Source organism: Onychomys torridus, chromosome 11, assembly GCF_903995425.1.
Source record: "Onychomys torridus chromosome 11, mOncTor1.1, whole genome shotgun sequence".
NCBI lineage: Eukaryota > Metazoa > Chordata > Mammalia > Rodentia > Cricetidae > Onychomys > Onychomys torridus.
This window is the reverse complement of record NC_050453.1, coordinates 28,720,702-28,742,124: the sequence shown is the minus strand read 5'-3', so window position 1 is coordinate 28,742,124 and position 21,423 is coordinate 28,720,702. Positions and strand designations below refer to the sequence as shown.

The 21,423-nt window shown below is 51.4% G+C and overlaps 1 protein-coding gene across 1 annotated transcript in view; it reads left to right on the top strand.

Moving 5' to 3' along the window:
* Positions 1-20,866, top strand: part of Cd247 (CD247 molecule) — a 76,259-nt gene extending 55,393 nt beyond the window's left edge. The window contains exons 2-8 of the mRNA XM_036202404.1: positions 12,667-12,770; positions 13,828-13,884; positions 14,862-14,942; positions 16,002-16,037; positions 16,795-16,851; positions 18,778-18,813; positions 19,903-20,866. Of these exons, the coding sequence (XP_036058297.1) occupies positions 12,667-12,770; positions 13,828-13,884; positions 14,862-14,942; positions 16,002-16,037; positions 16,795-16,851; positions 18,778-18,813; positions 19,903-19,968 (437 nt within the window). The 3' untranslated portion in view covers positions 19,969-20,866. The remainder of the gene's footprint in view (positions 1-12,666; positions 12,771-13,827; positions 13,885-14,861; positions 14,943-16,001; positions 16,038-16,794; positions 16,852-18,777; positions 18,814-19,902) is intronic.
* Positions 20,867-21,423: the final 557 nt, after the last annotated feature.

Here is a 21,423-nt window from a genome sequence, read left to right as displayed (position 1 = left end):
AGCCACTCTGCTTGAACACAGCACAGAAATGTGCTAAGAGGGGAGCATTTGTGCTGAGTGTTGAAAGGAGAGAGCTTGGCCGGCCTTCCTAGAAGGCTGGCAGCCCCTTCCAGATGTTTTCTGATCGTGTTTTGCTGATCCAGGGTACTCCTGCCCTAATAGGACCTAGATCTGTATCAAACGCAAGGCAGAGAGGCCTGATCACAGCCTGGGCCTGACCCAGGAAAACAAGAGTGAGTGGTCAACCTTCCTTGGGGCTGTAGTATACAAGCTCAGACTGTCAAGCTTCCTCTCAAGGCCAGCAACTTCCGGATCAAAGGGATGGTGAAGGGCAGTTTGGGAAGCTGACACTTTGTAACCGCTTCATGAGGCCCTCACGAGCAGTTTTTCTCTTGATGGCTAGCTTTGAACCCTGGATCCCAGAGCGGACCCAGCGGGACAGAACCAGAGAAGTTACTTTGTTAACAACGTATTTAAGAGGCAAAGAACCCCAGGGGAAATAACTTTGTAAAGGTCTCACACCACAGGTTGGGTGTTAGCGTTGGTCAAAGCTCTCACAGGGTGGTGGTGAGGGTGGGGGGCAGTGAGGGTCGGGGGACAGGTTTCTTTCAAATCTCACATACAGGCTTCTTGAAATGTAAGCCACAAGATTCATTTATTTTATAGCACTAACGACCTTTAACCAATGAGTCTCCTAATTATCCAAGCAATTATGTTATTAATGAGGTGGGAGGGGGCTGCCTAAAACTGGGCTTCTCACCAAGTAGAGAAGAAAGAACTAGAAACCTCGGTGTTTGTCCTGAGGCAACATGGAATTCATTGACTAGGAAAGAACAGCCCAGAATAAAGTGTGCTCTTTGCACGGAAAAATAAAACAGAACAAAACAAGACTATGGCTGAGGTTGGTGTGGGCTGGAGCTCCTGGAGGAGGAAGCCTCCATGGAACTGGAAAGCTGAGAAAGGCTTGAAAAGGCTCAGGTGGAGGGCATAGGCAGTATCTGGGAGGTGAGCATTCTGCAGCACTCCAGAGCACTGCTGTGTGCTCTCTTGACTTCACCTCACAGCGGGCTCTCCTTCCAGGCTGACTAGAGGAGTTTCAGTTTGCTCCTAGTCCATCTTAAATCAGGTCTAGGCAGGGGAAAGATTCCAACTTCATTTTGGTTGCAGTATTTTTTTTTTTTTTCAATCTTTTCTCCTTCACTGTCATTCTGGTCTGCAGGGGGTTTAGATTTGTTCTCTCTGACAAATTGTGGAAGGAAGACTGGAAATATGCTCCAGACTGAGGTTTCCCACCCCACTTCACCCCACCTCTCAGCCCAGCAGTCTGTTGAGTTTCTAAATTGTCCAGAGTGGCTGGCTGCCTGCAGGGCTGACGACACCACTCCTGCCCCTAAGCAGGCTGGCATCTTGCACCTGTTTCAGAATCCCCCAAGACACAGGTGGGTGGGAGGTCTCCCGGGGAAGTCACTAGCCGCCTCCCAGCTCCTCCTCAGAGAATGACTTCATGAGAGAGCAGGGCTGGGAGAACAGAACATTTTCGGACTCTTTGTGTGTTTTAAAGAAAGGTATGCACTACACGGTGTCCACATTGACAGGACAAAATGTGAGTGATGAACACAAGATACCAGTACAATGCCCAAGTCAGTTCTCTTGGGAGTTTCGACAACAAAGAGACACACTGTGGCTTGAATTCCTATTGAGAGACTACTGAGGCTGCCTTCCCTTGGAGAGTGATATGTTGGCAAATGCTAAGGGAATGGATATATTTATATTTATAGACATTTCCAGATTACCGACCCCAGAAGGCAGTGTTTCCCAAGGAGTATTAGGCATGCGGACACCGGAGAACAGTCTTAAACACTCCACCCTGGAGGCTCAAATGATTCCTTTTACAGGACTTCAACCAGATTTTGCAACCCTTTTGCTGACTTGCTCGAAGGCAAACAGAGTGAACAATCCCCTCCACACACCCTGGAGCTAGCTTACCCCCATATATATATATGGATATCTAGGGATATATATATTTCCCCTTATGAGAGAAAATGTGTGCATCTGTACTTTTCTTGAGTGCTTTCTTATGAGAACTGGTTAGCTCAACTCAGAGAATGCCAGCATAGGCCGGTAACCACCGTCTCTTCTGTGCCTATCCCTTCGCTCCTGCCGGGAATCGGAGGCCACACAGCCCTGGATATATTCTAGCTTGTAGCCACATCCGAATGTCCCATGATGGGGCGAATAAAATCGGCGTTTCTCCACCTGCTGGGTATGAGAACCAGGAAAGCCCTGGAGCTCCGAGCTGACGGCGCTGCGAAATGAAAGCAGCTCTCCAGTCTGAGTGGTAGTTTTGACGACATTTGGAGTCCCCCTGTGTGAGAGCAGAGAGCCCTTCTGCTTCCCCCCACCTCCGCTCTCTCTGAGAGGGAGGTGGAGGGTACTTTGGGGCGGGGACCAACCCCCACCTGCCAGTTTCGGCCCGCGGGGCTTGGAGCGGAGGATCCTGCCCCTCCCCGCCCCTCAACCCCCCCCCCCTACCCCCCCCCGCCCCATGCCACCGTGGACAGGCGTCGGCGTGGGCTGGCCTTACTCTGGTCACTGTCCCCAACCCAGAAAGGCTCCTGGGTCTGGCCCTTTCCTTGACTTTCAGGGCGGGAGGAGCCCGGGCAGCCCTCCGACGTCAGGAAGCAGCCCCCAGCTGCCCCCCAGAGCGCTCTCTCTCGGGGCCGGCGGCTCTGCAAAGGGTCCGGGGGCGGTGCGGTTCTGGGGAAAGGGACCGCAAGTGGGGGCGGCCGTGGCGGAGTGTGAGCGGTTCAGATGGGAGATCACCGGCGATAACCCGGCCCAGGATGGTGTCGCTCGACAGGAAACCTCGAGCAGGGAGCCAGCTGCGGGCCAGTGGGGGGAGGGGTGCCGCTCGGGAACCGCGCCGCCGCCGCCGCTGCCGCCGGCGGGACAGTCGCGGTGCATGGGGGCAGCGGCGGCCTGAAGCCTGCTGTGCTTCCCCCCCACCCACCCCCACCCCCTGCTCGCTGCCCTTCACCTTTCGGGCCGCATTCCCTCACGCCAGGGCTCTGGGTGGGGTTGGAGAGAAAAGCCCAGCAGCGCGTGATTGCAAGTGTTTCCGCAGGACGTTGCACCGCAGGTGACCCCAGGCCAGGCTGTGAGCGGACCCCTCTTTACAGTCCAAGTTTGCTCTAAAATCAGGACGGCACGCCGCCCCCCAGCCTCCAATCCAGGTGAGGCGGGGTGACACACCCACAGCCTGATTCATCCGTGTGCTGTGTGCTGCCAACACCAAAGCCTGCAGCCTGAGGGGGTCCCCGCGGGGCCACCGACAGCCCCGCCCCGCAAGCAGGCTGAGGGTGCCGTAAAACCTCTCCCCACCCAGTGCCCTAAACAACTGGGCCACCAAGATCAGCTCCAGGAAGACAGTGACAAGGTGCAGACTTCTTGGTTCCTTTGTCCCCATGGATTCTCTTGGGTAACCCAGGAGCCTTAACTCCTGAGGCCCAGAAACCTGGGGAGGGTCCAAGTATAGTCTCCTGGCTAGGATGGGACCCGCTGAGGGTACTCGTGGATCTAAAGAACTGGTTCTTAGTTCACCTGCCGGGCCCCACTGGTACTTAAGTGTGTGTTGGGGGCTTGTACAGTGAACAGGTCTCATTTCTACAGCTTTGGAAAACAGCAACAGTGGCCGGCACTCGGTGTTTCTCTATTCACGTACAAGTGTACATAATTAAAAATGTTGTGTGTGGTATACACCTGTTCTTGTGTGTGCACTGCAGAGGCCGATGTCATCTTGCTTTTTGAAGTAGCCCCCTTCACTAAGCCTAGGGTCACTGATGTGGCTCAGGGAGCTCCTGGGATCCATCTGCCTCCTGCTCCCCCAACCCAAGGCAAGCGCTTACCTTCCGAGCTGTCTCCCTTACTACCTTTGATTATCTCTGAGTGTATGCATGTATAGTCCATCTCAGCATATATTTATTTTAGCTTCATTATTATGGTAAATCGTATGTATTGAGGGGAAGATGCAGCGCTGGGGTTTACACAGGGCCCTGCCCACACTAGGAAAGTACTCTACTACAGAGCTGTGTCCGCCCGGTCTTTAACATTTGTAAGCGTGACAGAGTAGCAGGAATACTCACAATGCCACACAACCACACCACTGTTTATTTCCACTATCCTAAACAAGACTGAATCTAGGTAGAAATGCAGTTTTTTATGCACACATACATACATAGCCTATATATTTCTCTCTTTATCTATAAATCCTATATATACCACTCTAGAGCTTGCTTTTTGTTCTTTTATTGTTAATCTAATTATTCTAGAGATCTTTCCAAAGTAGCAAAGATGAAGAATTCTGCTGTCAGTGTGATTCCCCCCCCCTCCCCAGACAGAGTCTCCTGTAGCCTAATCTGGCTTTGAATTTCTGATCACCTGGTCCCTCAATTCTCCATGCTGGGCTTACACATGTTGTACATTAAACCTAGGACTTCATGCATGTTAAGCAAGCAGTCTGCTCACTGAGCTACATCTCCCATCTTATGTGGCATTTTAAACTGCTACATAAATATATCATAATTTACCAGATTCCTGGTCAGTGGACATTTTTGTTATTTTCACGTTTTTTTTTCCTTCTGCAGATAATGATGCAGTAAACATTTTTGTAAACACACCTCTGTATATCAAGAGTTTTTATAGAGAATAAGGTACACGCTGAGAAATGGCAAAATCCTGCTCAGCATTTTGACATAGAATCTGTGACCTGAGTGGATTTCTTTGAAGTAGTCTAATGTGCTGATGGCTGTGAGAGAAAGAAGAAAGGCCTGAGGAGACCTGGTCTCTCTGTCAGGCTCTGCCACACGTGTGTGTGCTGTCAGACCACAGGATGGTCACTTCACCTCCGCGACCTTCAGCCTCTTTTCTTGTGCAGTGGAGCAAATCAGGACTGCCCGCCAGTTTCCCCCAGCCAGCTGTTACCATCCAATGAAACACAAGGATAAGAGCATTTCTAGACTGAAAGCGAGGAGCCGGTGTTTAGTGTGACCGTGACCGTGACAGTCAGCGGCCATATGCCCAAACTGGTATCAAGAGGAAGGAGTGAGTCTCCCTCTGTCTCTGTAGAGGTACGCACACCATATGTATAGATTGTTCTTTATATATGCAGTTTTTGTTTGTTTGTATGTTTGTTTGTTGAGACAGGGTCTCACTATATAGCCCTGGATAGCCTGAAGCTCATATGTAGACCTGGCTGGCCTCGAACTCAGAGACCTTCCTGCCTCTGCCTCTCATGTGAGGAATGTACCATCACACCTGACTCTATAGACACTGTTTTGCATGTTTATATATCCCACCTGTAGAATAGTGACAGGGTTATCAGGAGGCCATTAAAGAGGGTGTTTGGGGGCTGGCTCGGTAGAGAAAGGCACCTGTTGCCCAGGCTGATGACTTGTGTTCATCCCTGTAACCCACATAGTACAAAGACAGAACCAGCTCAGGAAGCTGCTGTCTGACTTGACCTAAGTATATGCATGCACACACACACACACACACACACACACACACACACACACACACACAAAACCAAACCAAACCAAACCAAACCAAAACAAAACCAGATGCAAAAATAAAGGTATTCAGTAAAACCATAAAGTAACCTGAAATATGAAGTGTGATTATATAAAACATGAAATGGTATAACATATGAGAAGTTAAGAGTACATACTGAAGAAAAGCAAAAATCTTTTTTTCAGGAAAAATGTTTTGATTCGGGGTGATGGCAAGTGATAAACAGAGGACATCTTTGGGAGGCAAGCTGCTATTGTAGTTATAAGTGGCTGTGTTTGAACACAAAATCATGAGAGTTTGATAGTTTTTCTTACCTTTCTGCACTTCTATAATGAGTTCATTTTACTTGAAAACAGGAAAAAACAATCATGGAAAAATGTAAAAATATTGCACAAACCCCAACTTTAATGGAAATAAAAATACAGAAAGGGAAAAACACAACCCACGATCACTCTAAATCTAAGAAGTAAAATAGTCTCTTTCTCCACTTGGAATCTTTGGCTCCGGGAATGTGTTGTTTGTAGATAGCTGTGACCAGGTTAAGGGCGTCAGAATGGGACAGGAATGTGTGCATCCGGACACCGAGGCAGGGGGAGGAGGCTGGAGCAACTTGCAGTGGGCAATGATATACTGTGTGGCCCTTGTAAATTACGGAGAGCTGCTTTGAAAGTCAGGGTGGTCAGGGCAGCTCCAGGGAAGCCAGGCACTGAGGACTTGGCCAGTGTGTGTCCTGGCCTTTGGTAGCATCTGTGTAGGACAGCTAACTCGGCGTGCCTCTCGGCCTCAGTACAACCAGGGGACAACAGAGGCTACACAGGCTTGACCCTTGGAGGAGAAAGGGCTCTGGAACCCTCCTCTTCAGTCCTGAGGACCCCCAAGACCCCCAAGAGCAGCACTAAGTTGTGTTTCAAAACCTCTCAGAGCCTCAGTTTCCCCAGCTGTAGAGTCAGTCAGTGTGACGGCTGCAGAAAACTCACCTGTGGTTCTACTCCCAGAAGCCATCTTCAGGTAGTAGCTGTCACCACTATGCCATGTGTCTAGTTTGTAAATTTCCTGTTGCAATGAAAGTAAAAGGCTACAACCCTGGTGGGAAAGCCTGTGTGCCCCCATGTTGTGGTCGAAGGGTTGGCACCATGTCCAGTGCTCTTACCTACACAGTCCCCCCCCCCCCCACCGCTGGTGCCACCGCCTTCCTGAGAACATGTGACTTCCTGTTTTCTGAATTCTTAACCTACAATGTCATTGTCAGTTGAATCTGAGACTGGGGGTGGGGATGGATGTGAGCAAGATCCTGGGTCCCAAGCTAGGGTTCCAAAGGTGGGGGGAAGCTTCAGTGCTAGGAAGGTGTCTGTTGCTACCTAGGCTGTGAACTATCTGATTATCGTGGATGACATTAAGTCCTTTGTACTGAGTACTTATGAGGTCTGAAGGACCACATAGCCTGGGAGGGTCCTAGGATGGTTCCATGGTCACATAGCAGAACCAGGCCTTGGTCTCACATTGGCTCCCCTCCAAAGATTTGTTTTTACCTGGAATGCTGAAGTACTTCCTCCAAACTGGACAAAAGCTGGACATGAGTGGAACTTGAAAGATTGAGAATTAGAGATCTCCTCCAGGGCTTGGTGGGTGAGGAGTTTCTTACCCCCAGATGTATTCCAGCTGAGGCCAGAGGCACTGGTCAGAGAAGTCCCTGGGAAGGTCTGGAGCTATCCAGATGAAAGGAACCCCTGAGGTACTGGGACAAAGTGGGGTGAGAAGGAGCTTGCTCCAGGTGCACTCGGGGACTTTCCAGCTGGGTGACCTTTGGGAGCCCTGCTTCTTTTCTGTGAAAACACAACTATGAACCTGCCAGGATTGTACAAAATTGCTCTGAGCATTACACCAGACCATGCAAGGAGAGTGAGTTTTCTAAACAGTCTGCAGAGCAGCACAGATGGTATGAGTCTCATCATGGTCGGTCTGTGAAGCCAGGAGTCCTCTGAATGCCCCCACACAGAGTGCCTTCTGTGGGCCAGGTCCTCCACACACTGGTGACCTGACTTTATCCTCACATGCTCCCGAAAGCCAGGTTTCACCATTGTGTGTTGGAGAGTCTGCCCGGCTTCTGTCCCCAAACTTAGCATGAAGGGGAGGAGAGGACTTGTCCTCTCTTCTTTTTGCTGCTTGTACCTACAGAGCCTCTGTGTGACAAGGACGCAGCTGGAGACCTGCAGGGTGGGCACACGTCACTGTGCAGGGACCCTCTCCACTGTGCAGGGACCCTCTCCACTGTGCGGGGACCCTCTCCACTGTGCGGGGACTCTCTCCACTGTGCGGGGACCCCCTCCACTGTGCGGGGACCCCCTCCACTGTGCGGGGACCCCCTCCACTGTGCGGGGACCCTCTCCACTGTGCGGGGACCCCCTCCACTGTGCCCCATTTGCCAGCCCTGCCCTGCAGTATCAGTCTCATTAAATAGCTTTGCAGGCAGGGGTTGAAGCTCAGAGTTAAGAAAGCTCTCAAACACTAAGCCAATGAGAAAGAGACTCCAACCTTGTCTCTGAGAGTCTATCTATCTCAGGCCTACACTCTTTCCTCACATTTCCTGGCTAGTGGTGCACCAGGTGAGGAAACCCAGATTGAACCAGCCTGGTTTTCCAGCACTTGCTGAAGAGGAATGCACCAAGTGACGTGGTCACCACACACTGCAGTGACTAAGTGTCCCAAGTAAGGGCTCTGCATTCACAGGTGGGTGGGATTTCTGGAGCCTGCACTAAAGACGAGATTATCCTTGACAGAGGGCCAAGTGTCTGGAAGTCAGGGATCACTCCGGCTTTGCCATTAATTGGCAGGTGTTCCTGATGAAATTACTTCAACCTTCTGGTCTCAGTTTATCAAGCTGTGAACTGGGCCCAACAAAAGCTTTTTTTTTTTTTTTTTTTTTCCCCTACCTGCCTTCTGGACTCTTTCTTAGAGTCAGACTCGATCAGACACAGGGGGAAGTCATTTGAACAGCAAAAGCTGTGGTCAAGTGGTTTGAGGCAGTCGAGCAGATACCCAGCTCCTCAACCGGATTTGCTACAAGAAGAGTATGGTGTGAGGACACAGCAGGGTGTGTCAGCAGCTATGACAGGGCCAGGCTTATTGAAACCTAATCCCTGTTGTCTGAAGCACGATCCGGGTGAGAGACACTGACATCACAATGCAAGTACATGCCACGGGAGGAAGGAGACTCCCCTAGGACTCATGTCTCCCCAGGCTGCCCTCTGGGGCTTCAAATCTTCCCGCTGATGCTCAATGTCATGACACCTGAACCAGGGCTCTTGTGAGGGTGACTACAGCGTGTTCCAGGATGGCTGGACTCACTCTTGCTAATGACCGAGGACATTAGTATCTGAGCTGACAGGTACTCTGACAGACACTCCTTGAGCTGTCTCTAGCTGCCCCGAGGGCCTTCACCGAGTGGGTGTCTCACATGGTCCATTCCAGGTGTCCTGCCGCAAGGCAGAGACACCAGCTTTTACTTGTGGTCTTAAAGTAAAATGGAAGTGACCGTGTGAGCTGGCATCATGAGGAACAAATCGGTCCTTCACCTGGTAAGTATAGCTTTATCTGATCCTCCATCAACCAGGGGTTATGTAATCGCACTGTCTTCATACAGTGGGGAAACTGAGGCTTGAGGCGCTCAGAGCCAGGAGCGTGCAGCCACTGCCTCAGAGCAGAGGGACAGAGCATGCATGTGGTTCTCTTCTCCAATGGTGAAATTTTCTCTTGTGTAGATGGTATGGCTGCACAGCTATGGAAAGCCAAATTTCCCTCTTCATGTTCTGGGCTGTATCAGCTCCAAGGGGTGCTGGGTCTCCCCAGCCAGCACTGAAGTCTCCCTACCCATGCCCTAGCCCAGGCTGGCTAAGTCAACCTGTACAGGGAGCCCAGGGAGCCCTTCTAACAGGCAGGCAGGCTCACAGGTCTGGGCTCTAGAACCCTGGGTTTTCTCTCAGGCACTGGATTTTGCTTGGGAACTGTGGATCTGGGGTGTGGGTGGGAGCGGAAGATAAAATGGCTTTCCCATTGTACAGGAAAGCAGCAGTAGTGGCAGTCCCCTAAATACCTCCTGGGAAGCAGGGGTGCTGTGCCTGGCATGGGATGGAGGAGAGATGTGAATAGGGTACACAAGCGGCCCTGGGGAGGAGATGGTCATGGGTGGGAGGGGATAGGGAAACAGCTGGTCGATAACACAATGACTATGACAAGTGGCGTTGTGAAGAACTGTTGCTGGGTGAATGCCCAAATATCAGACACCATTGCCCTTACAGAGGAAATAGAAAACCTGCCATTTGCACCTGCCGAAGCATCCTTACCACAGCCCTTACGGTAAATAAAAGTGCCCCCACCCCGCTTTATGGACAGGGGGCTGTAGGCCTAGAGAAGGGAGGTTGCTTTCCAGGACCACACAGCTAGTGAGCGGCAGGCGAAACAGTGGAAGCCACCTGCCCCCAACCCAGTCTCTTTCTAGTTCTGCAGCCCTTGGCATGGAGCCAATGCCCAACAAATAGTTAATAAATTGTGTGACTGACACAGGTCCTGAGTCTTGTATGGGATTTTCTGGGCTATCATGACATTCTCGAGGCCCACCCCTCTTAGTACGCATACTATAGCACTGGAGAAAGTGACAGGTCCCTACAAAGGGTTAGGTCCCTTTCTTGCCAGCCCCACACACAGCACTTTTGTGGCTGGCCATAAAACTATACTGCTCTTTAAAAAGAGAGTAGGAAACCTTGTTCCTATTACTCATCCTTGGGGGTGGGAGGGCGCCCCACTCTCCGCCTGTCCCCTGCTGTGCTGACTCTGCACAACACAAAGAGATATTTCTTCTTATTTGTTCTAAATTTACTGTCCAGTATTTTTTTCTGTTCTCATTTCACACGGCAGGCAGCTGAGCGATTTTCTTCTGGCTCTCTCTATGAATCTCAACCACCCTGTAAATCGCCACTGACATCTTTCCAGCCCTAAAAGAAAATGTCACTCCAGCTTTGAAGCCTTTTCTGGGGGGGGGGGGGGGCTGGCTGGCTTAGGGGCTCCTGGATCATTATTAGAGCGGCCTGGGGCTGGGGCCTAGCATCTGCCCATCATTGAAACACACCCTCCTCTCAACTGTAGGAAATTTACCCGTCCTGGGCATGGTGTTGGGGGTGGGGCAGGAAGCAAAATGAAATGCAGCCATTGGCCTCCAGTGCTTACAGCCTGAGAAGGGAAGTTTGAACTTCCAGAGAACTATATGGGCATATAGGCTCTGCAACTTCCATCTCTCATCACTTGTCCCTGGGGCACTGAGATGGTCGGACAGGCGCCTGATGTCTGCAGGTGTGGGGCAGAGCTGGCAGTGGTGGCCCAGAGGCAGAGCCAGGGGAAGAAAGGTGGGCATGATGGGCAGAGGAAAGCATCTGCGATGTTAATGGAGCACGGGGCATACAGGACAGGATGGGCTGGGATGTGACTCAGTAGGTATGGTGTCTCCCTACCTTGCATGAAGCCCTGGGTGTGATTCCCCTGAACCACCAAGCATGGTGGTGCACACCTGTAAATCCCAGCACTCCAGATGTGGAGACAGGAGCATTACAACTCCAAGGTTGTCCCTGGCTACGCAGTAAGTTCAAGGCCAGCCTGGAATCCATGGGAAGTTGGAGGAGGGACAGGGTGGTGGCGAGTTCTTTCCAGCTTGGTCTGGAAAGGCACGGTTTTCACGGGGCTGCACAGAATTCCAGCCTTCTTTCAAGGGTCTGTGTCATCAACAGTTTCTGAGCAGGGACAAAGACATCTTCTGTCTGGGGCCAGGAGGGATCCTGGACTAGAGTTGGAGTTAAAGGCTGAAGATGGAGGGTTTCAGAGAGGTAGGCATGGGGACAGTGAATGAGAGTTAAGTCACCAGCTTCCATGGCATGTGTGGGCAGTGTTCCATACCCGCAGTTCTCAGTGTGTTTCCGCGGCGGCGATCCGACAGCGCCTTACTGATTGCACTCGAAACCGTAACACAGAACAAACGCTGAAGACTTTCAACCTGTCTCACAGCAGAGGCGGCTGAAAGGATGGATACCTTGCCCCAAATTACAACGCTAAGGCTTATGACAGCGCCTCTTCACCTTACCCACTGTCTCTGCCCCAACATGGCTGTCTAGCAGCCACCAGAGGGCGCTCCTGCCTCTGGAGACATGCTGGAAAGCCACAGAGACCTCTGCTTGTGTGGTTCTCAGGCAGGGCCAGAGTGAGGGTTTCCTGACACCGCTGCACACTTACCCAGTAAGGAGCTCAGTCAAGCTTTGCTTGCTTGCACTGTGATATTTCAAATAGGAATGCTGGCTTCTATTTAACGGCCTGCCGCATTTCCTTTCCCTCACGCCTCCCCCCAACCCTTCTTACCTAACGAGAGTGCTAACCACACATGCGCAGTGACAAACATCAGCAGGGTGAGAGGAGTCAGGAACCCACTGAGTTAGTGACAGTGGCTAAATACACTGAGGATCTGAGATGAGAAGTGTAGGTTCCCTGGAACTTATTACATCGCCCAGGCTGGCCTCGAACTCACAATCCTCTGGCCTCTTCAGTGCTGAGATTACCGATGTGTGTGCCACTACACCTAGACCTCACTGACAATGAATGAGATGACAACTGAGATGACTTGACTCGATCATTAAATCTCTGAGCCCCACCTTTCTTAGCCCCTGGGTCTCTCTCTGTAGGTGGACCTTAGTTACCAAGACCTAGGCACCTTTCTGAAGCTTAGAGTTCATAGTTTATGCAAGGTCTCGTTACAGCTGGGCTTCCATGTCACCAAAGCAGAAATCTGGTGGACAGTTTCATCTTTCTCCAAGCCAACCCCGCTCCATTCTTCCCAGGCTCTCTGGCTATCCCTGATGCTGCACGAGCCACTGCGCGCTGGGTTCCTCAGATTGGGTGTGAGAGAGAGGTTGCAGGCTGTGGTCTGTGTGAGGGAGGAGGATGGGATCTAGTGTCCTTGTCATAATTTCTTTGGCTACACTCTGTCATAAAGTCCACCTGGGGTAGGGGTGTGTGTGTTCCTGTAACCTTGAGCATAGCTAACAGTTTTATCTCTTGGCACAGAGGCACAGAGCTTTGGTCTGCTGGATCCCAAACTCTGCTACCTGCTAGATGGAATACTCTTCATCTATGGGGTCATCATCACAGCCCTGTACCTGAGAGCAAAGGTGGGTTTCCCTGGGATCTTGGGGAGGATGTGTGGTGGGGCTTTGGCATTGCAGAGTCTCAGGCCTGGGCTTGGTGTGCATGGGCAAGGCAGGGGACAGCCAAGGGTGCACAGTGGGTGGGCTGAGAAGGTGGGGTGTCCATCTACAGCAGACAGGGCAGGACAATGAGCTTAATGCCAGGCCAGTTAGTGAGGATCTGTGCCAAGGCTGGATGTGAGAGTGTCCCACAGCATCTGCTGGCAAACAGAAGGCTTATGCCAGGCAGTTAAGGACAAGAAAGTGGAAGATGTGCGGCCTCTTCTTGGGGTCTGCCACTGAGCTGCTAATCAAGGCCACATCGGCTTTTCTCTCCAAGCCTCAGTTTCCCCATCTGCAATGAGAGTGTTGGACAGCACCTTCATCCTCACCAGGTGCCTGAAACCATGGATTTTGTGGAAGAATGCATCTGGGGCAGACAGAAGTCTGATCTCTTCAGAGCACTACAACCCATTTCCTTTCTGACATAAGATTTTACGTGAGAAAGTCTTATTTATTGACTTCGTTGGAAATGATACCTAGCTGATCTGTAAGATTCTCTCCAGAGCTCCGGCTCTGCAGTTCCTCTCAGCTTAGGTGGCACGTGTGGCTAGGTGAGCCTGGGACACATGCTCCTGACAGTGAGGAAGCACTCAGGAAGGTTCTGGTGATGATGCCGCTGTCTACCCTGAGTGTCCTGGAGTCCCTGGAGGAGGGTGCTCAGGAAGGTGCTCCTCCTGGCTCCCAGCAGGCACAGACTGAGAGCCCTCTTCACACAGGGTGAGGGCCAAGGCCTTTACTTGGGATAATTAGGTTCTCTCCAGACTAAAGTTGTAGACACCAGGCAGGCAGGAAAAGGACAACTGAGTTCAGAGGGAGCTGCCACACCTTGGGCCCCTGCAAGGGGTAGCCCCAGCAGCAAGGCACATGTGGTTCGCTGTCAGCAAGCATTGAGGGGCTGTTGCCCAGCTCAGCACTGTAGCCAGCCCTCTGGCCCTCTTGGAGATGGTGCTGAGCTGTGATTCTCTCTGCTCCATTGCAGTTCAGCCGGAGTGTGGATGCTGCCTCCTACCAACAGGGCCCCAACCAGCTCTACAATGTAAGTTCCCACTCTGCAGACCTGCATGCAAAGTCTTGTCCTAGGACTCGGCTCAGCTGTAGGTCTGTCTGGTCCAAAGCTATCAGCCCGGTGACTGGGGGCAAGCTGTGGTCCCTCAGTTTCTGAACCCTAAGACTGGGGTAGTAATCATGCTTGGCCCACAGTGCTGCTGTGAGGACAAGGAGCTTACATGATGAGATGTGTGGTATAGCCCTGCTTCTAGTGAGCTGCCAGCCACCTGCAATTTGCAAAGGTTAGAGGCCACCGCACAGGGGAAGGCTCACACAGAAATGCAGTAGGTCTTTGGTCCAGTGATTCCTCTCTGGGAGCCCTGGTTTCACTTGCTAATGAAAATGCTATTATGAACCCCATTAGACAGCTCAGCAGGAGGAAAAGCACAGGGTGGCTCTGGAATTCCTGCCATGCACCATCCCGGGAGCAGATATTTTCTGAGGTGCTGGCATGGGGATGAAGCCATTCCTACCACATCTCTTGCCTCTGTTCATGCTTTTTTTTCCCTCCCCAAAATCACATTTACTGGAGCTGGAGAGTCAGTTAAGGGTGCTTGGTGCTCTTGCAGAGGACCCAGGCTTTCCCCCAGCACCCATATGGTGGCTCTCAACACCTGTAACTCTAATTCTGGGGGATCTGAGTCCGCTTCTGTAGGCATGGAGTATACAGGCATACAGCAGGCACACACATATACACATAACATAGATAAAATGTACAATTATTACTTTTTATTGTGCTGTGTGTGAGACATGGTGCACACATAGAGGTCAGAGGACGTCTCTCCTTTCACCATGTGGGTCCCTGGGGGTTAAACTCAGATCCTGAGGCTCTGAGTCAAGTGCCTTTCCCACCAAGGTACCTCACCTTCCCCATGCTGCTTTTGGTGGGGCCACCAGGCGGGAGGCCAAACCCCAGTTTCGGCTGATGTGGCTTCGTTCTCCTGAAGGTCCCTTCTCCTGTTCTAGGAGCTCAATCTAGGACGAAGAGAGGAATATGATGTTTTGGACAAGAAGTGGGCTCGGGATCCTGAGGTGGGGGGCAAACAGGTAAGGATGGGGGGGTGGGCTCTGAGGGAGGGCTGCTCATGCCAGCACAGTGGGCACTAGACTCACAGTCACACGGAGAAGGCCTGGATGACAAAGACCCACCAGCTGCCACCCTCGTCCTTTCTTCTTGGCTCCATTCTGCATCCTGAGAAGCCCTGTACATGAGTATGTCACCACAGGCTTCACCCTAAGCTCTGTCTACCTCCCCTCTACTGCTTCTTAGCCAACCCAAGATGTACACATGGTAGTATCACCTGCCTCCATAGGACAGCGCTGATGTCAAGATGCACCCGGGAAGGGGCCAAGGGCATGGAGAAGAAATCCTGGATTCTGAATACCCTTTTAGAACATGGCCACATCAGGCTCCAGGCACCTGTGACCTCTTGGCTTTGTAGACTCTATTCCTATAGGGAGGGGAAGGGCCAGATGACTCCTCTGTTGGACTAGAGGCCTCTTAATAGCAGGGCTCAGGACAAAAGTCCAAGTTAAGGTCAGTACTGCTCAGAGCTACCCAATGTCCTCAATGTTTTTGGTCATCCCTATCCACTCAGGCCTGACCTAGGTCCTCTGAGTTCTGTGCTGGGTGTGCATTGCTGGAGGACGTGGGAAGTAGGAAAGTCCCTAACCCCTATTCCATCCTCCAAACTCAGCTCTTCTCCTTAGGACCAGGAGGGTATGGGGGAAGGGCGATGAGGGAGGGGGCCACAGTTTTCTGTGGCCACACCTCAGTAGGACCTGATCAGCACTGACTGGCTGGCTCGGCCCTGAATGAGGTGACCCCACCCATGTCTTGGTTTATGGTGCATATGGGAATACATCTGCAAAGAGGCTAAAAGACCATTATCCACAGACAACTCTGGGGCCTGCCCAGGTGGGAATGTGAAATGTGTGTGCAGGTATGCACAACCAAGTGTGAGCTGCCAGGGCCTGAGGTTGGCCTGAGTGAGGCTGGGAAATGTGGAGGAGACTGACAGCGGAGCCACAGGACAAGGCAGCATGGGGTTGATTACACTTTCCAGCCTGGACTCTATCTAATCTCTGCCCTTTTCTGATCCTCAGCAGAGGAGGAGGAACCCCCAGGAAGGCGTGTACAATGTAAGTATAAGAGAATTCACAGTTCACCCTAGAGAGCTGGGGGAGGGGCTGCTCTTGATGCTCTTGAGATCGCCAGTCTTTCTGTCTAGGCTGGCCCTTCCCTGGATGGTGATGTGTCACCTGCTGGTAGCTTTGACACATCCCTTTAAGCTCAACAGCGACAACTCAGCCCCCCCCCCCCTACACCTTTTTGTTGTTGTTGTTGTTATTGTTCCATGGGCTCTGAGCCTGTGGATGGGGAACAGGGTAGCAGCTGCAGGCTAGGCTGGGCAGGAATGAGGAGCTGGCTTGCCTGAGAGGATGCTGATCCCAGGGGCTAGAGAATTCCAAGCACTTCCTCTCCATGCAAAGTCCGTGCCAGCACTGTGGTGTGAAGCTATAGTATCAGGCCACCAAGGTGTCCCCCTCACTGGTGGTATCCCACAGCAATCAGCTGATCCACAGTCTGTGGCTGGGAAGCGATGACTTGTTCAAATAAATGAATCAAGGTTTCCCTAAGCTCTTATGGTGTCCAGTCTCCCTGCCAGGTTTTACGGCTCTAAGTCTCATCTTTCTTCATCTAACCGGAATTGTTCAGTGCATAGAACAGGTAGATCAGAGAAGATTCTGAAGTCAGGCTGAGGAGCACAGTAGACTTGGTTGTGGGCAACAATGTTTGTAAGCCCAGGGCTTGGAGCCTGCCAGCTTGGGAACCCAGAGGCTTCTGGGGTAAGGCCCACTCTATATCAGTTAGGAAAACACATCTCTTTTCCTTCAGGCGCTGCAGAAAGACAAGATGGCAGAGGCCTACAGCGAGATTGGGATGAAAGGCGAGGTGAGTGCTGCCCTTCTGTGACGCCCAGGAGGGTTCCTTCTGGTCTTCCAGACATTCCTGCCACAGCCTTCCTCTCCCATCCATTCCTAATCCAACTGAGAAAAGTCCATGTGACAGATGACATACGTGGAGGTGCCACTGGATAGTACATGCAACCAGGGCTGAAGGGCAAATCTAAAATCCACGGCCAAGCTTTGCTGGAAGCAGACTGAACCTTTTCAGGCAGTCACTGTTCATAGCACAGTTGTGTGCTTGCTGTGTGCTGACACTGGGTCCCAGGGGAGAATCCAAGTGTATGGCTCCTTCCTTGTTCATTAGTGGTTTCATAACAATCTCAAAGTATCAAGGGTGGAGCCTTGAGTTCTTCTGAGCAGGGGACCCTGTGCAATCAACCGGCCAGCATGTGTGGTCAGTGCCTTCCCTGGAGAGGATATCAACTTCCCTTGGGAGGAACACAATTTGGGCTAACTGTATCAGAGCTCAACTATTCTCTAGATGTCATCCTCAGTGAGCCTTTCTGATGGCAAAAGATGTTGGAGCTGTGCGGAGGACCATTTATTCCAAGCAGCCAGTGATATGTCCCAGATGCCAAAGATCTGAGTTGGTACCTATCTGAGCCACGTGTCATCTTATTCTATAGAGGCAAAGGCCTGGCCAGTGGCCTAAGTCTTGTATAATGTTAGTGGGACCAGCCTTAATATTATACATCCCAGGGGCTCAGGAGAGAGAACTACTAATGGCGAGGACTATTTTCGGGAAATAGAATCTCACTCAGCACACTGAGCTCCATATAGTCCACTTGCCTTAATTCCTCTGGCATAACATCCCTTATACACAGCTTCTGTTCAGTTCTGTTCTCGTGCCCAGCTCCCTTCTTGCCTGATTTCTCTCTATACTTACCTACTGCTCCCTCTAAGTTCAATCTTAATTCTCTCGTCTTAATTCTGCCTCACCTAGGTCCTTTTCACCTTGTTCTTACCCAGCTAGTAGTACCTCCCCATCTGGCGCTTCCTCATCTTCCATCTCGTTCCTCTAGTACTCTCTTCTAGTCCTTCAATCTAGTTCTTCCCCATCTCGGTTTGTTCCTCTCAAGTTCTTACCCATCTTGTTCTTCCATTCTCTTTTCTCTTCTCCACCTCATGCCCTGGAAGTCCCGGTATAAGAAGGGAGGGTCCGAGCTAAATTGTGTAAAGCTATTACTTAATGTCCATCTGACCTAGGCGGTGTCCCCTTCTGGAATTTATGTTAAGTCAGGAGACTTGGATGTGGGCTGCTATCACTGTTGGTCCTTGAAAGTTGGGCACCCACCTGGGCGGTGTCTCCTTGTGGAATTTATGTTAAGTCAGGAGACTTGCACGTGGGGTGGGCTGTTATTGTTAGTCCTTGGAAGTTGGGCGCCCACCTGGGTGGTGTTTCCTGTAGTCCTTGAAAGTGGCTGAGGGAGAGATCTGATTCCAGAGAAAGCCTTTCCTGAAGCTGTTCTCCAAATACCTGGATTATGTATGTCCGGAGAGTGGTCAGTCCACACTGTTAGACCTTCTTAGGGAAAGTCAATTGGGAAAACTATGAAGGCACACATGATTTTCATAACAGAAGACAGCTGATATATAACAAGCCAAGTAACACCAAAAACTCCTTGGGATTTGGCTTCCTCTGGAGGAATTCCCTGATCCCTCCAGGTAGTGACTTTGCCATAACCAGCTGAGTTCTTATGATATATTCCTGCAGCCCACAGCACCTAAGGACCCTTCTGTACAGGGGGTGGGGGGGGCAGAATGCTGGCTGGGAAATAGTCCCTTCTGATTCCTTGAGTGGGGGCAGTTGAGCAAGAGTGCCGCTACTGATTCCCTTCCCGCTGCTGATTCCCTTCCCGCTACTGATTCCCTTCCCGCTACTGATTCCCTTCCGTTCTAATCTCGTTTACAGAGGCGGAGAGGCAAGGGGCACGATGGCCTTTACCAGGTGAGAGCTGCTGCCCCTCGGCAGTACTGTTCTGACATGGGGTAAAGCTGAAGCTACCACGGTTTGCTTGCTGGTGGCCCCAGCCCTTGTCAACAGCCAGGGAGAGCCAACTCAGGGCACACAAGCAGACCGGAGGCCACTCTGCGGCCATTATGTCTCTACAGCTGGGTTGAGACTCAGTTGTGGAGGCAGATACTTGGCTTTAACCAGAGGGCTGTGGGAGCCCCATGCCATTTGGGTATAGCAGACAATAGCAGCTGTCTAAAAGATGGGAGGGGAGCCCCCAGAGGTGCAGGCAGAAATAGGTAAAGGACCCTACACAGGTGATTGTTTTCTTTGTCCACTGTGTTAGCTCAGCTCTACCTAAGAGAGTAGGTGGAAAGATTGAAGAAAAAGGCAGCTTCTCAAAAGGGAAATGTCATTGTAATAATCAGGTGCCTGGTTTATGTAAATTAGTGCGAATTATGCAAACTATGTACAGAGAACCTAATTTTCTAAAAAGGGATCCCCCAGTGGCTTCATCTTTCTTGTTGCTGGGCTCACCTTAGTGTAGTGATATTCAAACTGGCAGCTGCTGGAAGCCCCATTGCCTTCCCTGGAACAGAGAGAGGCTTTCCAGCGAGACTGGGGCTAGCCTTGCCTGCCTGTCCAAATATACCACATTGGCCAGAGACTAGACATTCCTGGATGAGGACCGAGGCCATGGATCTGCTACTTTCCCTGTGCCTGGTCCAGACTCTCGGTGGGCTCAGGTAGCAGATTCTCTGGCACCTCCCAGTTTCCAGCCCAGTATGAGACATGGGTAAGCTGCCTTCTTCTTTGGTTGGATGGGGAGTCTGATGTGCCCTGGTACTGCAGGCCTCGCATTTGAGAAGTTGAGAAAGAGGTGAGAATCAAACTGGAAAAGAATTGCTTCCAAGTCATTTGTAGCAGGACAAAGAATCTGTCAGCATTCTCAGGCAAGACTCCCCACCTGTGGCGTGAGGGGACCTTGGGCTGCCCAAGGCAGTGGGATCCATGGTTGAGCCACAGCCAGTAAACTTGTGCCTGTGGACTCCTGTTCATTCTTTTGTGACTTGCTTTCACCAGGGGCTCAGCGCTGCCACCAAGGACACCTATGATGCCCTTCATATGCAGACCCTGCCCCCTCGCTAACAGCCAGGGAACGTCCCACTCATCGGCCTGACCTGATGATGTGGATTGTGAAGGACAAAGCATTTCCACCTGAGTCCATTCATTTCACAGCCACCATTTGATGAAGAGGATGCTTCCAGCCGTCACATCTGTCTTCTCCAGCTCCAAAGTACCGTCCACAGAATGTCGTCCCTGGATGCTTTAAAGGGGGAGCCCCCTCACTCTCATACCCCAGCCTGGTTCTCTGGTCTTATGGCAGGCCCTTCTCACAGCAGAGCCAAGTCCCAGCCAGGGGATCGGGGGTGGGGGGCACTAACACACCTCTAATCACAGCTGAGTTCAGTTTGCTTTGTAAAAGCCCCAGAGAAGGCCTGGGTACCGTTTGGATTGTTCCACTGGCGTGGACTTGCTTTGCTCCTGCTGTAAATTTGGCTTCTGCTGTCATCCTTCCCACTGTCAAGATAACCTCTAAGTAGGCCACATGGTGAAAGGCAGGGGGAGGGAGCCTAGGCAAGTGTCTGCCAGAGTTGGCTGAAGGAAGGGAAGCAACATGCTCGGAAGGTCCCCAGCACAGGTGCCAAGGGACCTCCTCCCATCAAGCATACTTTCTGCATCTCCCAACCACTGTGCCAGGCACTCCAGGAATGGAAAGATGCCTTCCCTTCACGGAGGACATGCTCGCTCCTAGAGTGCATATGACTTGTGCCCAGACTGGCACAGAAACAGGCTATGTCATGACAATGAACTAAGCCAAGGGGGTGAGTGAAAAGGGGGTGAGTCCTGCTTTCTTCCAGAAACTTGGTTCATTCCTTCTTGAATGGCGAGAAGACCAAGACCACCCAGGTCTGCAGCGCTCATACAGCACATCAGTGACACCATGAGAACCAGTCAGTGGATTGCAACCTCATGGTATAATTCAAGTGCCTGTGACCAGGGACCGGGAACCCTCTGATCTCCAGGGTTTTAATTTATACTGGCTTGCTAAATAAAGCCTCACCGCTTTGCATAATAAATGCTTTGCTAAAAATGTTTGAAGTCTTATTTCAACGGTGAAGCCTGGGGTAGTAATGGAGACAGGAAATCAGCAGGCTGCCTCTGCAGAAAGTGAAAAATTACTTTCAGCTGGAATAGGCAGGTGGGTACCAGTACACGAGGCCATCCCAAAAGCTGCTGTGAGGCAGCGTCTGTGTAGGATTCAGCATTAGGCTGGTGGTCATGCCTCCAGATAGGGAGATGCCTAGTGGAAGAGTGGGGGCCTGGCCTTATGACTGAACTGGAAAGGGATAGTGGAAAGGCTGCCTGAGGTGAACCTCACTATGGAATGCAGAACAACTCGGGGAAGCAACATTCTGAGCAGAGCATCCAGGAATGAACAGCAGCTGCCATAGCAGCCATGTGGGTGCAGAGGGGGAGTGGACAGTATTTTCAGGTCAGCTTCCCTCACCAAGTGACCTTCTGTAAGTTTAGCGACTCTCC